Consider the following 16,008-nt stretch of genomic DNA (forward strand, 5'->3'; position numbering starts at 1 on the left):
TACAGCCCAGTAGCTGTAGTCCTGCTATCACAGGGAAGGGCGGTGACGTCACCTGCTCTGGTACGCCGGCTCTTACACAGTGCCTGTCGGCCGTAAGCGTTACAATATGCTTCAATATTTCCATATTTCTGAAATCCACATGCAAATTTAAACTTCTCCGCATCAGCATTTAACTCCCATTTTCAAAACAGATTAACAGATCAAACTGGCTTTCAGTGAAAGTCTAAGATACTGCTGGTAATACATAAGGCACTGAATGATCTAGTTCCAGTTTATTTTAAGATCGTGTCTTAATAAATAACTATAGGCTGTACAAGAAGTCCAGTAGCTTGGCAGTTTCTCAGTAAAATATATAGTACATCATCTGCTCATTTAAATTAACATTTAATTTTGGAAAACAAGGTCTGTTTAAAAAAAATCTGGTCATTCATGTTACATTCTGAAAAGCACAGTATACAGGATGGAAACACGATGATAACACGTAGATAAATTATTATTAATTACTTGTACCAATTGCTCACGCCTCACAAAGATCAAAGAGAGAGAAAAGCGGACAAAGGAGGAAAGAGAGGTGAGGCAGCAAAAAACAGAAGGCATGTGTGGAGTCCAGATGTTCTCCCGTGTTCACTTCAGTTTCCTCCTGGTGTTCCAACTTCCTCCTGCTGTCAATAGGCATCCTGGTAGGTTACCTGTGCAGAGTGTGTCCTGCCCTGCGCCCACTGCTTGCTGGGATAGGCTCCGGCTCCCCTGCGACGCTGTACTGGATGAAGCAGTGTAGAAAATGGATGGATGTCACACGGTGTACCCAGGTCAGGGGAGTGAGAGAAGCCTTAGCCATTCACAGTATGATTAGAGGGGCTATCACGCTGAAGATCCACATTTATAGTTCGTAGTTAGAAAAGTGAAATGGTCATTTAATGTCCATATAGTGCAACATTCTCTTCTTGGTATTTTATAGGAAGTTGGTGTGCTGTGTGGTTTTGATAACCTGCTAGCTGTGACAAAATAGCAGAAGCTGCGCTGCGGTCTGGGGTGCTAATGAAGCAGAACAAAGACACATTGTGATTTTCCACAGGGGCCACATCAGGCACAGCTGACGGCAGTTTCAAAATTTCCCCCTTTAAGATGAACTCAAAAGGCTTTGGCTCTTGTAGTTCTCACAGGGGAGAGCAGGGGTCAACCTCGGGACTCTGGGCGCTCTTTCTCAAGGCTGGAAGAAGAGCTGATCAAGAGAAAACTCTGAACAGAAACAGGAAGGTTTTAGGTTTAAACGGTTTTGACCTAAAAGCGGAGTGGGAGAGAAAGAAATATAGCTGTGGTGGCTGAATCTAATGTTAAAGGCTTTCTTCAATATCATAATAAGAAACGAGCATGTAAAAAAGAAGGAAAAGTATCTCAGGGATATAAACTGGTTATTAAAGAAGACAAGCAGGAAACTAGAAGTATTAAATGATTGATTTACACAGATATTGACAAGGAGGATATGGTGTGTGATAGGATAAAAGACAAGACCCTGAGTTCTACATACTGTAATTTCAGTGCTGTACATCAGAAGATGAGGCTTTAAAAAGATTGGAGATGATATTGCCTTGTGCCCGAGCTCTAATTTAACTTTGCCTGTCGTCTAGTGTCTTTTTGACAAATGCTGGGCACTTGAGAGAGAATTTTCTATATTCTCAAAACATCAAATGCAGACTTTTGTGGTACATTGCTGTCTAACTTCCGGGTGCTGGCCCCCTGCCAGGTAAGTTCTGCCAGGTTCTGCTCTGCGTCCTCAGGTATGAATGTCTCTCAACAAGAAGCTCCACATTCTTAACCGCCCTCTGATTTGTTTGTACGGATGCACGTTTTTTATATGATAAGAGATTATAAAATATACAAGAAGAGATGTTTCATTTTCAAACATTTTTTTATTTGCACAAAGAAGTGTTTATTAACTTTTAGATCAAACCTGCTCACAGTAAAAAAATAAAAAACACTTTGAAATGTGATTTTCATCGCCTATAAAAAATATTTTTTCCTTTGCTAGAAGCTGCCTTCCTGACAATATATTTGCCCTAAACGATTTCTCCCTATTCTAGTTTCACTTACCTGAATTACTCATTTACTCATTTAGTTAAATATACTCTTGAAAATATTTACATCCTGGAAGTGGTTGTACTGTAGATTAAAAAACTACAACATATAGTACACAGAACACATACTTTGACAGTTCAGAAAAAAGAAACAAATCAGGTCCGTCAGGGAATGAAAACTCTAGACCACCAGCACTGGGAGGCCTGGTCCCACCAGCCATGGACAGACAAGAAAGGGGCTTCCTGCTTCTCTCCTCCGCTCCGATGTTCCTGTTGGTGCACATGAAGTCCACACTGTGTGTTCCTGCTCTCTGACCCGGTCAGGTTCTGTGCTTCCCCTGAGGAAACACGGCAAATGCAGGACGGATTGCATGAATACAGACTCGCTTCAAACCAGTTTCATTCTACTGCAAAAAGATGAGCCAGAATGAGTCAATCTTGTATTTAGAAACTTACTCTAGATTAATTTTCAACAAGGATGAAAAATAGAAATTGGTTCAACTCTTATGTAATTGCTGTGTAATGAAACGTTTCAAAACAGAATAATATCTTTGTGCATATTAACCAAATTTATTTTAGGCACACATATTCAATGTCATTATTTGAAAGAGTTGTCCTTGAGCATTCAATCATTCTTTCAACATTTTTAGGGCTCAAGTCAGACTGGAAATGTGTGCCATTGTAAATGTTTTCTACCCAGGAATAAAATTATGATTATATTCATATTTGTGGAAATGACAATAAAAGAGACTGAGTGTTGTTTCATTTTCTCAACTGGGCTGGACTTTTGGTATCAGTCGGTAAAAGTCTTAGAACGTGGCCAACTACAATAGAACTTCTGTCATCCTACATTTTTTCAAACAAAATTTAAAAGAAATCGCAATTGCTTGTATACAGATTTGACTGCATGTGTAGAGTCAGTCAGAATGCCAGAATACCTCCACATTGCAGTCTCTTCTCTTCCTCCACACTCTCTGCTGCTGGTGAGCTCTGTGCTTCTCAGTGTCTGCATTGCGGCGGTTTGCAAGACAGGAAATAGCTCATATGATCAAGAACATAGTGTTACAGAGAACTGGAAGTGTGGTCGCTTTCAATTTTGGTAACATACACCCCCACCCCAGAGATCTCAGTTGTGAAGAAGGAAATAATGACAGCATGGGTTAGATGGCATTGTTCATTGTCTTTTTCATTGCTAATCACTTAATTTTAATTTTAACAGCATTCTAATGAACCAAAGCAGTATAAAATAAAAAATATTGACTAGAGGAGATCATTCAGCACCTTGTGCTCAGGTGGTCTGATTCCTCTATGGTGCTTTAGTCCTGGGAATGACTGACCACCCCCGTCCCCCCGACACACACAGGTACAAGTATGGAATCCACTTAACTTGGAGTATCTAGTCGACCTGCATGGTTTATGGTTTGACTGAAACTGACATCTCTGGGAGGTGGGGGGAGATTGTATTACCTAGAGAAACCCCCATGATCATGGAGCAAACTTCGAACAAGCGAGAACTGGACACAGGACCCAGCTTCGAGGCAGTGGTGCAAGCCACCAGGCCACAATGCCACAGTGAAGTATTTACATATGAAATGAAGTCCAGCGTGGGGTGCAGGGTTCAACTCTGGACCTGGGGTGCTATCTGTGTGGAGTTCATATGTTCTCCTCGTGTCCGTGTGGGTTTCCTCCCAGGGCTCCAGTTCTCCCCCACAGTCCAAAGACATGCTGATTGATTAATTGCCTTCTGGGAGAACTGGCCCTTGTGTGAGTGTGTGTGTCTGTTTGTGTCCTGCGATAGACTGGCATCCCAACCAGGGTGTATCCTGCCTTGTGCCCATTGCTTGCTGGGATAAGATAGAGAAGATCAGATCAGATCAGATCACTTTATTGGCCATATACAATTTCTTCTATTAGGAATTTGTCTTTTCGCATACCCCAGCTTGCTCTGCATGAGACACACAGACAGGGAGAGAAGAGCACAGGTGGGGTCAGAGCACAGGGTCAGCCATTTATATGGCACTCCTAGAGCAAGTGGGATTAAGGCCCTTGCTCAGGGGCCCAACAGAGTAGGATTCCTCTGCCGGCCACGGGATTAGAACCAGCAACCTTCCAGCCACAGGCGTAGATCTTTAGCCACAGAGCTACCACTCCACCCATGGGCTGTGGCTCCCCCACAACTCTGAATTGGAAGAAGCAGTTAGAAAATGGATGGATAAAGAGCAGTGAGCCACTCGAGTCAACAAATTAGCACATTAATCATGGTTAAAATGTAAGGGGGTGACTGCCACTACTTGTCAAAAGTGGTGGTGGAATAGTTTGGGTACAGACTGAGCTGCTGAGTCAGTTCACACCTCCATAGCAAGTGACTTTCTTATTTGTTTTGTTCACAAACTGGTAGACTGCAAATGACTACACACAGATAACAGTAACACTGCCTAAAGCACACCGTGATCAAGAGATTTAGTTTTGTGGTCAATGCAACGCGAATGTGATGTTGTGATCAGTGGGGGTGATATCTGGCTGCTGTGTATTACAAATGTTAGTTTTTTTTGCAATTATATATATATAACAAATGATAACTTGTAATATTAAAATTTCAATGTATTATAAAATGTATATGAAAAAAGACAATTCAGCTTTCATGCCTTTTATTGGACACTTAAGTGGGGAATAATTTATTTCTGGGGAATGGAACAGTCTTTTGATGATTTTAATACCTAATCAGACTAATAAAAATTATTTTGATGCGGGCCTAAAATAACCTTGTTTAATATGTACAAGGCTATTATTCTGCTTTGAAACTTTTAGTTTCAAAACACTGATAATACCATTAAAATACTTCTATGTCAATATATTACAGATGTTTGAATATATTTAATATTAGTTAAAAACTAATATTACATATACTAATACTAATATTAAAACTACTTAATGTGCATTAAATATAGTATGTACAATATATGATATACTGTGTAATAAATATTACTGAACTGCCAATTTGAAAACAGATTGACAGGACCGTTCACGCACTCTGTGACAAGAATTATTGAATCATTTTTCATTTTCGTTACCTTCCAACAATGTTTTAAATGTTACTATTTGAATGATATTAAATATTATTGAATTTGCATTTGATGTGAAGAGTGTTAATGGAACCTGTGCAATTTTCCAAAATAGTTTATCTCACTGTTACATATATAAGTATAATTCTTCACCTGAAAGATTCAGTCAAGACATAACATATAAACCCTCTTAGGAGGTAATGAGCCCTAATCCTGTAACAGCTGAGTGGCCACAGCCTGCATTGTTCCATTTAGTGTCTCATCCTCTTACAGAGCCACTGAATGCACTTTCCTGTTTGTTACTGGTGTGTTACTTATCAAATGCAAAAACAACCTCAAGCATAGGATGTAGAATTGTAATTCATGTCTGGGTGGAGTGCGGTTTATGTAATTTTATGTAACTCTTTCATAAAAGTAGTGTGACAAGCTGAGAATTCTCAATACTTTCCTTGAGCTTTCACAGCAATGTGCGAGCCCCTCTTTAAAACAGCATACGTACATTTTATGCAGGAGAAGTAGGATACAAAGACCACGAGAAGGATGCCTAATACAGCAACTTTTGGCAGAAGAAACATGACGAGAGGGAACCACTGGGATCCATCCTGCTCCTCTGAAAATTTAAAAGAACAATTTTACTTCTAAAACACTGTGAAAACCAAGAGAATCATTTCCCATTTAAAAGTACATTAGCTTTAGAGCCCTGGGTCTGTAGATTCATTTCACAAGTGAAATGAGTTTAATAGTTCAGCCTAGACATGGCTGTGGATGGACTCCAAGGTGGGCTGTTTTCAGTGTGTTAAGTTAAAACAAAACTTGTGGACTCCACTAGATGAACATGTAGACCCTTTCACACTGTCCAGTGTTATACTGTACAATTAAATATGAATAATACTGTACATATTTGCAATGCATGCCAAAGCGTACAATGCACTTTTTAGAATACTAAAAATGACTGACAGAAACAAAACCTTACATACTTAAAGAGTGTAAGTTAACTGCAAGCAATGAAAGTAGAAACTAGATGTTACCACTGGGTTTAGTGCTCATTGGCCAAACAGGTTTTGAAGAAGAGAAGATGGTGGTACAGCTATTGCCAAGCAGGTGATAGCCCAGTGTGGACGTACGGGACATGGGAGGTGCGTTTCTCAAGCAGGACCATGTTTGATTAAATCTGCCAGTTGGTCAACTGGTGCAGCTGTTACAAGGCAGAGGTGATTTGAACCTCATGGGTTTCGTGCAATAATCCCAATTCTCCACACGTTAACTGTAATGTCAGTAGAAGGCCATCTGCCAAGTTTGGAGGCAGTCTGTGCTCAGGTGAGGTATGATTCAAGTATTGGCAAGTGGGGACAAACATTAGAGTTGAAGCACAGTCCCTATTTCATCATTTTGTAACTGCCTTGTCAGTGGAATGATAAACTAGCTAGCATCACAGGGCACATTCACCCACATGTGCGACAACCTGGCGTGGGGATAGAAAGTATTGCCTAGGTGCAGGAGCTGCATCAGTGTGCAGACTGCTAGAGAGGCGAAATATGTTCCAAGTAGGTGGAGTGACTCCCCAAGCTGAGGGAATGGCAGCCCCCCAATCCTGCTATTTCAAGGAATGAGCCAGGGAGCTGCTGCAAGAGTGTAAAAGGGAGGCTAAGGGGAGATGAGAAAGGAAGTGCTTTAGTGTGAGATTTATATACATAAGCGAGCAGAAGTGGGTGAGAGTAGGATCTAAACTTCCTCTTGAACTTCTATTGAAAACTCGATAAATTGATAGTGGGTAACTGATTCTGACACCTCTCCTTGAAGTTGAACTAAGGCACTGAACTCCCTCTGGCCATTCCTTCAGTCAGTGCAACATTCGTCAGTGCTCATTGGGGAATCCCAATTACTGTTCTATGGGAGTTCTGGATTTTTCAAACAATTTAAGCCCAATCCACTTTGATAACGTTCCACAATTATGAGCTGTCCTTCCTTACCCTCACTCAAACACCTTTTTTTGTAAGCAGCAGGAAGTAACCTAGGAAAACAGAAGTTTTCCAGTGAATTCCCAGAAGTTACCATATATTAAATTGTATCAGTGATTTCACTGTTGGCAGGCAGCTAGCATTGGACGAGGTGAGTGGAATGTTTGGATCCCTGCCTTTCAGTAGTTGGGTTGGATCCTAATGAATGTGATAGGGTGATGAAATGTGTGGAGGGTATTTGATGTGACAGGATGAGACTGTCCAAACCCCGCCTCACTATTGAAAGGAACGAGCTAGAGAGCTGCCTCAAGGGTATAGATGGGGAGACGGGGGAGATGTGCAAGAGATACACAAAGGGAAGTCGTGCAAGAATTATATTCATAGGTGAGCAGACGTGTGTGAGCTTAGGATCTAAGCTTCCTCCCGAACGTCCTCTATAAACTCCATAAAGTATTGCAGTGACCTGGAAGGTGCAATTCTGAAGCAGGTCTGAAGCAGCAGCAGGTCTAAGACAATGGTAGTTTGGGTCTTGTGAGCACCGTGGTCAACAAGCCACCATTGTGGTTTACGCAGAAACCCCTAAATCGCCACGTGTTCCCTGTGTCGACTCTGAAATGATGTGTGGAGTACAGTCCTTAACCATGAACAGTTTACAGAAGAGGCCACATGTCACCAAACAGTTCTGGACACACTTTAGAAAATTATCACAGCGACTTGTGAGGAGGAAATCAGAGGCAGCTTTGGTTGTCCATGAAATCAGGTAATTCCATTAATCCGATTTAATCAGGATAGTAGTTGCCAAGAGAGACATTTAAACAGTACAGTGGATGGCGTGTCTGAGGTAGCTTAATGCGTGAGAAGAAAAAGGAGGTTGTGTGACAATATGCACGAACAACAATATGTCATATGATATGCAACGCAATGGTATGCTCGCTGGCAAGATTCTGTACTTCTTAGAGGAGGTAATGATCAAAATGATTTCTGTTTAGTAAAATTACATATTATCCCTCATATTCTGATGTCTCTGATTGTTTTGTACAAGGGAAATAATGAGATAAATTTCTCACCTGTGGCAAAAAGCCTGAAACTCTGTCCAAAATACATCTGGATGTCCTTCATCCCACCACAGTAGTATAGTTTCAGCAGGTCTTGTTCAGTTATGTTCTCAATTTTCAGGTCAATGGTTGGAGCCGAGGAATTCAGCACAGGAGTAAACCGAGACCTGTAGTCATTGTTTCGGTAGATAGTCCGTATTGTCAAAGGAATTTTGGATATACTAATGAGGACGGGAGTCTGGTCTGACTGATGACTAAACCACATTGTCTCCTCGAACTCCGTGTTACAGGTTAAGGTGACAGTGTCCCCAGGCTGGACCCTCAGCTTCTCTGCTCCAGTGATCTTCTTCACACTGGAACCTGAAGGAACACAGTGAGAACATAGGAAACATTGAACACTGATGAGTGTTTAGAGTTATTTTTGGTGGTTGTTTTGGATGGCAAGCCAAAGTACCACTCACAGGTAGGCCCAAATGAATTTAATGGCATCAAAGATATCTATTCAAAGCCTTTTAGAGATTTCCTTAAAACATATTTCTTTAAAACAAGATATCTATCTGAAGTCCTTTTAGAGATATCTTTAAATGAATTCTTGTTCATTTAAAGATATCTCTAAATAATGTCTTGATCGTTTAAAGATAACTTTGCATACTTTGGATACTTTCTGTTGTCTAGGGCTTAACACAGTTTTATGTTTGTATGTCAGTCCTGAAAGACACTGCTTTTAATATAAACCATTTGCAATTCTTATCTGCCATAATAATACCTATTAATACTGAAGAATTAATATTCTGGATGTTGGATTGATGAAAAGTATTAAACAAATTGTTTTAAAATAGGAGTTTGAAGCAGCAAAACTCATGCAGGTGAGGTAGTGGCTTTGTTTAAAATTAGATCATTTTCCATGTTTCTAGCTGAATTTTATTAGCCTTTTCTGTGTATCAGCAAAAGACACATTCAAGTGCTGAGTGGCATTTGAAGACATTAGTTAAAATAAATTTTAGAATCTATCAGAAGGAAGATGGATCAATAGAAATAGGCTAACACTATTGATGTGCTTCTCTTTCATGAAAACATGCACATTTGCATATCAGGAATTTTAATTTGCAGTTTAAACACTGTGTTCCTTAATTTTCTTCATGCTTTCTCTAGATCATTTATGACATCAAGAAGAGAAACGCTGAACTAGAAACACGGTTAATATCTTTCAAGTACTATGTGTGAGCCAATTAAGGCACATTGCAAGAAATTGGGAAGTGGGCAAAAACATTACCTCAGCCCTTATTAAAAATGAAAGCATGGAAAAACACCATGTGAACGTGTACTGTAACATAAGAACACTTCATGTTTTTAAAATGATAAATGATATACAATGTTGCTGAAACATAAGTGACCTAACAATAATGTTATAATGACTAAATGCTCCCGATGGTTTCAGAACTTCACTTTCAAAAATTTGGTTTCCTTCCAAATACAAAAAAGTATGGTTATATTATGTTGTAATGTGATGGTAGACTATACAAAGCACTCTTACCACCCCAGGAAAGTCATGATGCTAAACCGGGATCTATACAGCTCCCTTTGACGGCTCTAATGACCCGGTATTCTTCTACTGTGTCAGTGGAGCCTGTATGATGCTGCATAAATATCAGCAAATACAAGAAATAAGGGAGCAACCCGGTAATGGGATTACCATGTGGAATCAGGAACACCTGGTCACCGGATTGAGTAATAAGAGCTCAGAGGGAGGGAATTTCCACATGAGGGAAAAGGAGCTGATCCGATAGGACCTGTGTGGAATTAGTGACACCTTGGGCTCATGAAGAGGCTTCTGAGAGCAGCCAGAGCCAGATAGCTGGCTGATGGGTAGAGGCTGGGTATGAGGCTGAAGGCGGAAAGGGTGAAGCTTATATGACACAACTAGATGTTAGACCTGAAGTACAGTAGTTGGACTATGCTATATGCATGTGGCAGTGTATGGTCCTCTCTTAAGTGACTGTTGGTAGGAGTCTAAAAGAGATTGAATCCTGAATATCCCTGAAATTAACAGGTGCTCGTGTGGCGGAGCTAGTTTGAGCATGGTGACGTCATTGCCCACCCTGCGCGTAGCAGGGACCTCAGCCGCCTGGGTTGAGTGAAGTCTCCTTTAGCTCACTCGGCTGGTTCCCTCTGGCGTTACACTGGAGACCTGGGTTCGCGCCCAGGTGTTGTGAGACGAGCTGGCGGGGTGGAGCAGGGAGGCCATGAGCCCATTCGGAACCACTACGGTCACACTCTTAAAATGTGTAATTGGAGAGAACTGGCTGCTGCAGTCAGTGAATCACGTCTGATTAAAGAGCAGTGTTCCTGGCCAAACAGGTTCAGCCAGAAGTTGTTACTGTGTGAAACTAGTGGTGATGCTCTGTGAATAACACAAGTCCTGCTGTAATGAACAATGTTAAGATCGGAAAACTACTTTATCCTTAATGCCTACAGTGCCCTAGGGTCTCTGTGCTTAGTTGTTTTCAAGAATTTTGCAATTGTGACATGAAGTTAATTATCCATTGCCTACTAATAGGAGTTATACTCTTCTGCATGAGAAGTCAGCTGTAACTCGGCAAACATGACAGTGAAAGTGTTGAATCAAAAATTGTAAAAGCAACTGAGAAGGAAGATGATCATGAAGCCTTCTCTTGAAGGGGACTGACGTGAAAGACCTAGAATCCTGAAGGGGTCTGAAAGACAGATCATGCCAGTATGTTGCACAATTCTAGTTTAGTTTTTTGGTCATTTTGTAATTACCGCTTAATTTAGTAATGCTACATATGGCACCATTGTGTACAGTATATGTTTAAAAACCTCAACAATCTTTCATGAATCATCACAAAGGCATGGGTGTTAATGCTTCTGCCTCATCAATCCTGGGCCCTGGGTTTGATTCTGTGTGGAGTTTACCTGTTCTTCCAAAGTCCACACAGGTTTTGTCTCAATTCTTCCTCTCACATTCCAAAGGCATGCTGTCTGGGTGAACTCATACCTCCACACTGTCGTGGTGCTCTCCTTTACATATAATTTATACTGTATTTACTCAGTGACAGATGAGCATCCTGCCTGACGTGTAGGCCCACCTCCCATAAGAGGCCAAATGGCCTCCCCTCATCTCTAACCTTTTTAGCCCATTTGGTAGTTGAAGCTAATTATTTGAAGATTCTTCTCCAGCCATTTCCTGAAAGAAGCCATGTAACGGCTTCACCAACATGGCTGGCCAGCTGGATCCACTCTCCAAGTACCCTTTATTATTTGTTAATTATTTCTACACTGGATTGACAGAACACCCTTGATTAATATAATATTATTACTCACTGGGAACCCTTCAGCACAGGGGATCCCCCAGCCCTGGTCTTTGAGAGCCCCAATTTCATTAGTCCTATTGATCACCTGCTCCTAACGACTGAAAACAACTGTTACTGACTTGTGTTCAATTAAGAGATTAGAGGGCTGAACAGTGCTCGCATTGTAGTTGCAAATGATCCTTACAAAACTTATATTAACAAATCACTCACTTGTTCAACTTCAATAAACCTGTTCCAGATATTTAGCAATGGGGGATTAAATACTGTTACTCAAAACCTGCTGGACTTGGATGGGAGCCCTCAGGGAATACTGTTTGCATGTTATACTTGCAGTACCTTTGGGTGGTATTTGATAGTAATATTTGCATGAATTATCATTATTATATGTAAAAGACATTACTATGTTAATAAAATCCGGAGGTAACTAAGTGTTGTCTGGGAAGCAGTGCCTACATTTGAGGTTCCTTGTGAATTTCACTTGTACTGTGTCTATCATCCCACGATGACCTTTGCTCTATTGTGAAAGTAGTATCGTACATTCTGAATGATCAACTAATTTAATTTTATTTGAGGAACTCCTAAAGTCAATAAATCCCCAGATATTTTTTTCAAAATAATTATAACCAAGATATTGAGTTAACCGTATTGCACAGCACACGAGAAGAATAAATCAACCATACTATTGATAAATTGTATAGTTGTTAGTTTTTATTTAATACTGAAAAAACGCAAAAGGGGACTAACCTGTACACTGTATATACAGTATATGTATTATTGGAGAAAAAAAAACCAAACACTTTATTTTCAGTTTTTAGAGTGCTTTGGAATTCCCTTCTGAACACGTTAGACATTTCGATCTTCTGGTCATTTAATCTGTCCCAGGGAAATTCAATTCGCTCGTAGCAGCAGCCTGACTCACATTGTCCGCACTTGATACGGTATTTTTGTTTTGGCAAATTTGTAGCGTTTTACGCGTTCCTTTCTTTCATATCAAGGGAGATCTAGAAACTCCATATTGTCTCAAAGTATCTTGAATCTTACAAAAAGATGTGGTCTCCGTAAATCGTTTACATCCATTATTATAGTTTAAGCAACATTTCGCGAAGAAATAGATGTAAGCAAGGTCGTAATAAAATACTAAACTTACAAAACACGAAGAGAAGAAGCACAATCTTCATTTCCGACTAAGTTAGAGAAGCTCCGCTTTCGAATCTAACAGGGGCAGGTGCAGTAGGTGCTGACACTGGTACTGAGCGAATGTGGGGAGGTGGGCTGATGAGGCGAAAAAGGTGCAACTGTTCATTACCAACATATCGGTTGGTTGCGCATATGAAATCAAATCTGCTCTATTACTGCATATTATTTCAATGACAAACAGGAAGAGCACGTTAAGTTTCGTTTCGGAATAATGCCATTTAAAGTCCTCTTCATTTGATCACTACACAACCACTCAGAAACCAAAACGTCTAAAATATGCTGAATATTAGCGGTTTTCTCTTTGAGCTGTTAACAAACCAACAGGGACCTGATAGTTCAAAGCAAATCATTTACTTCAACCTTTCAATTGTCCTTATGTTTTAAAGTACAAAACCAAACCCAATTAAATCCAATTAAAGAAACTATTGTAAATATCTGTACCTTTAGCATCAAAGAGACTGTGTAGCACCCTCTAGAGTTCCTACAGTACATGAGTCACTAGAGGTCTTGCAAAGAATCTCAGACACCCATCCCCATATTTACAGTAGATTGCTACACTCTTGAAATACATTGCATCCCATCTAAAGTGCTCTATAGAAGAATTTTAAAAAAGCATATGTGAGGTTTTAAGAGGTACTGTGAGGTTTTAAAATTCCTCACAAAGCACAACATTCTGATAGTTTGAAGAACAAGACTTACTTCGTTTGTAAAGTTGTTTTAATCATGTTTTGAGTGTCACTCATCACTGCTAACAGTGATTCCCAGTGCTTTGTAAAAGTATTCACCCTCTGTCAATGATGTCTCATTTTTGCTGTATTTCAAAAGCACACACATTTGTGAAGTGAATATTGCCATCAAAACCTGAGCAGAGGTATGGGTGAAAGAGGTTACATGTCAGCAGAAACTGCAAAGTAAATCAAAAACTAAAACAGGCTGATTGCGTAAGTATTCAGCACCTTTGCTAAGGGTAACCTACATTAGCACAAAATTACTTCAATGAGTCACGCAATGCGTTGACACATTTAGTTAATGCCCTGTCATAGTAGTTGTGCGCACAATTTTAAAAAGTAGATACCCCCACGGTGTATTGTTGTTATACTCTGTATAGGCCTCTGTAAGGTGTCTCAGTTAGATGGCGAATCTCAAACAGAGATTCAACCATGAAGACAAAGGATCTGTCAAAACAACTCTGGGATAAAGTTGTATAAGGAGAAGGATGTAGAAATACTTCAAAGACAAAGAATATATCTCTGTGCATGATGATGTAAATCAATACGAACTAGAAGGCACCCAGAGACAGTCTACTGTATATCAGTCTGTCTCTCCTACCAGAGCACCTGGTAAGGAGGAATCTGGTGATTGATGTCAGTGCGAGGCCAAGGCTGACGTTGAAAGAGATACAGAGTTCAGTGCTTGAGATGAGAGAAGATGGGCTAACAATATCCCTGGCACTCTTCCATGCTAACCTTTGTGGAATATTGAAAACCCACTTGAAATCCCACATGCAGTTTGCAAGAAAGCATTTCAAATATGCTGCAAACATGACAAAAGCGTTTGTGGTTTGATGAAACGAAATTAAAACATTTCGTTTTACATGCAAAGTGTTATGTTTGGCACAAGCCCAACAACACAGACTCTAATGACAGGAAAGGCACCGGGGGTGTCATGGAGCTGGGATTCCTATCAGGACAGAAGGGGAAATGAATGGAGCAAAGTTCAGGCAAATAATCGAAGAAAACCTGCTTCAGTCTGTTAAAGACTCATTTCTCAGCAGGTCAATGCCAAGATCACAACACCAAATTGGATTGGGTTCATAGGAAGAAAGTGACTGTCCAGTAAAAGTCCTGGCTTGAACCCAAAGCCTTGAGTTCTCGAAAAGCACCCCAAGGAAGACCAAACTTGAAACGTCCATCAACAACCCCAGACAAGCTTGATTGAGCTGGAGCAAGTTAGCAAAGAAGAACGAGTGAAAATTACAGCCAGCAGCCAGAAGCCATAAGCCATATCTGTCACGATCGCAAACCCCTCCTCTTAAGGGCGCTCCAGCCCTTCCTCATTTGCATCCCTCCCGCCACCTGTTCCTTGTTTCTCTCCGGTTCAGTTCGCCTTTATAAGCCAGGCACGCACCTTACTCGTGGCTCTGCATCTGATTTCCATATCGTGCGAGCCCGGGACCTGGTTGTGCCTGGCTCCGTCATGTTTTTAACTTCCTGCTCCTGTCCTTGTTCCCCCCGCCGGTCCCGACCCGGCACCTGATTTTAATCTCCTGTTCGGACGGATTTCTCAGCCTTGGACCTTTTGCTTTCGTTTTTGGATTCCCCCATTTGGATTTATTTGCCTTGGCCACACCTCCCCGGATCACCAGCACCGTATGGACACGCCCCCCTGTTCATCCCTGTTCCTGCATTTCTTTTCCCTAGTGTATTCCTTCCTCACTATTCTGGATTGTGTCGTCCGCATAGAGTCCGGAAAGAACTGTTCGTTACAATATCACTCTGCAGCTTGCAACTGACAACCCAATGAAGCTCAGCAGGTGTGAGCCTGGTCAGTACCTGGATGGGAGACCTCCTGGGAAAAACTAAGGTTGCTGCTGGAAGAGGTGATAGTGGGACCAGCAGGGGGCGCTCACCCTGTGGTCTATGTGGGTCCTAATGCCCCAGTATAGGGAGGGGGACACTATACTGTAAACAGGTGCCATCCTTTGGATGAGACATAAAACCGAGGTCCTGACTCTCTGTGGCCATTAAAAATTCCAGGGTGTTTCTTGAAAAGAGTAGGGGTGTAATCCCGGCATCCTGGCCAAATTTCCCATTGGCCCTTACCAGTCATGGCCTCCTAATAATCCCCATCTATGAATTGGTTTCATTACTCTCCTCTCCTCTCCACTGATAGCTGGTGTGTGGTGAGCGTTCTGGTGCACTATGGCTATCATCGCCGCACCCAGGTGGGTGCTGCACATTGGTGGTGGTGGAGAGGAGTCCCCATTATCTGTAGAGTGCTTTGAGTGGAATGTCCAGAAAAGTGCTATTTAAGTGTAAGCTATTATTATTATTATTATTATTACATCATCCCAGGGAGCTTAATTTGTTAGAGGTATATTATAAGAACATAAGAAGGATTAGAAACACGAGGAGACCATTCAACTTGTCTAGACAGATGGTCAGTTAGCAGTTAATTAAGACTCATCTAGCCAAGAAGCCACAGTATTGACTTCAACGGCAGGGCTAAGTAGCTTGCTCCATACTTCCAGAAAGATGTGGGTAAAGAAATGTGTCCATTTTCCATTTTACTGTAAATGCATTGTACTGTACCTCCACATAGTTTCCACG

General features: G+C 41.0%; 1 protein-coding gene across 3 annotated transcripts; it reads right to left on the reverse strand.

Moving 5' to 3' along the window:
• Window positions 1-1,959: 1,959 nt before the first annotated feature.
• On the reverse strand, window positions 1,960-14,883 carry LOC148841344 (uncharacterized). Of its 3 annotated transcripts, none has more exons than XR_016090880.1 (5): window positions 14,807-14,883; window positions 8,163-8,510; window positions 5,637-5,747; window positions 3,014-3,081; window positions 1,960-2,413 (listed from the first exon to the last, which is right to left on the reverse strand). XR_016090880.1 is itself a non-coding variant. In XM_088912254.1 (5 exons), the coding sequence occupies exons 1-5, from the start codon at window positions 12,658-12,660 to the stop codon at window positions 2,396-2,398; spliced, it is 576 nt and encodes a 191-aa protein (XP_088768380.1). In that variant the 5' UTR covers window positions 12,661-12,774; the 3' UTR covers window positions 1,960-2,395. The 3 variants fall into 3 exon arrangements, 2 of the variants coding, with proteins under 2 accessions (XP_088768380.1, XP_088768388.1); XM_088912254.1 differs by lacking the exon at window positions 14,807-14,883 and adding an exon at window positions 12,630-12,774; XM_088912262.1 differs by lacking the exons at window positions 5,637-5,747; window positions 14,807-14,883 and adding an exon at window positions 12,630-12,774.
• Window positions 14,884-16,008: the final 1,125 nt, after the last annotated feature.

The sequence above is a fragment of the Atractosteus spatula genome, chromosome 1 (assembly GCF_055471065.1).
Source record: "Atractosteus spatula isolate fAtrSpa1 chromosome 1, fAtrSpa1.hap1, whole genome shotgun sequence".
NCBI classification, from domain to species: Eukaryota; Metazoa; Chordata; class Actinopteri; order Semionotiformes; family Lepisosteidae; genus Atractosteus; species Atractosteus spatula.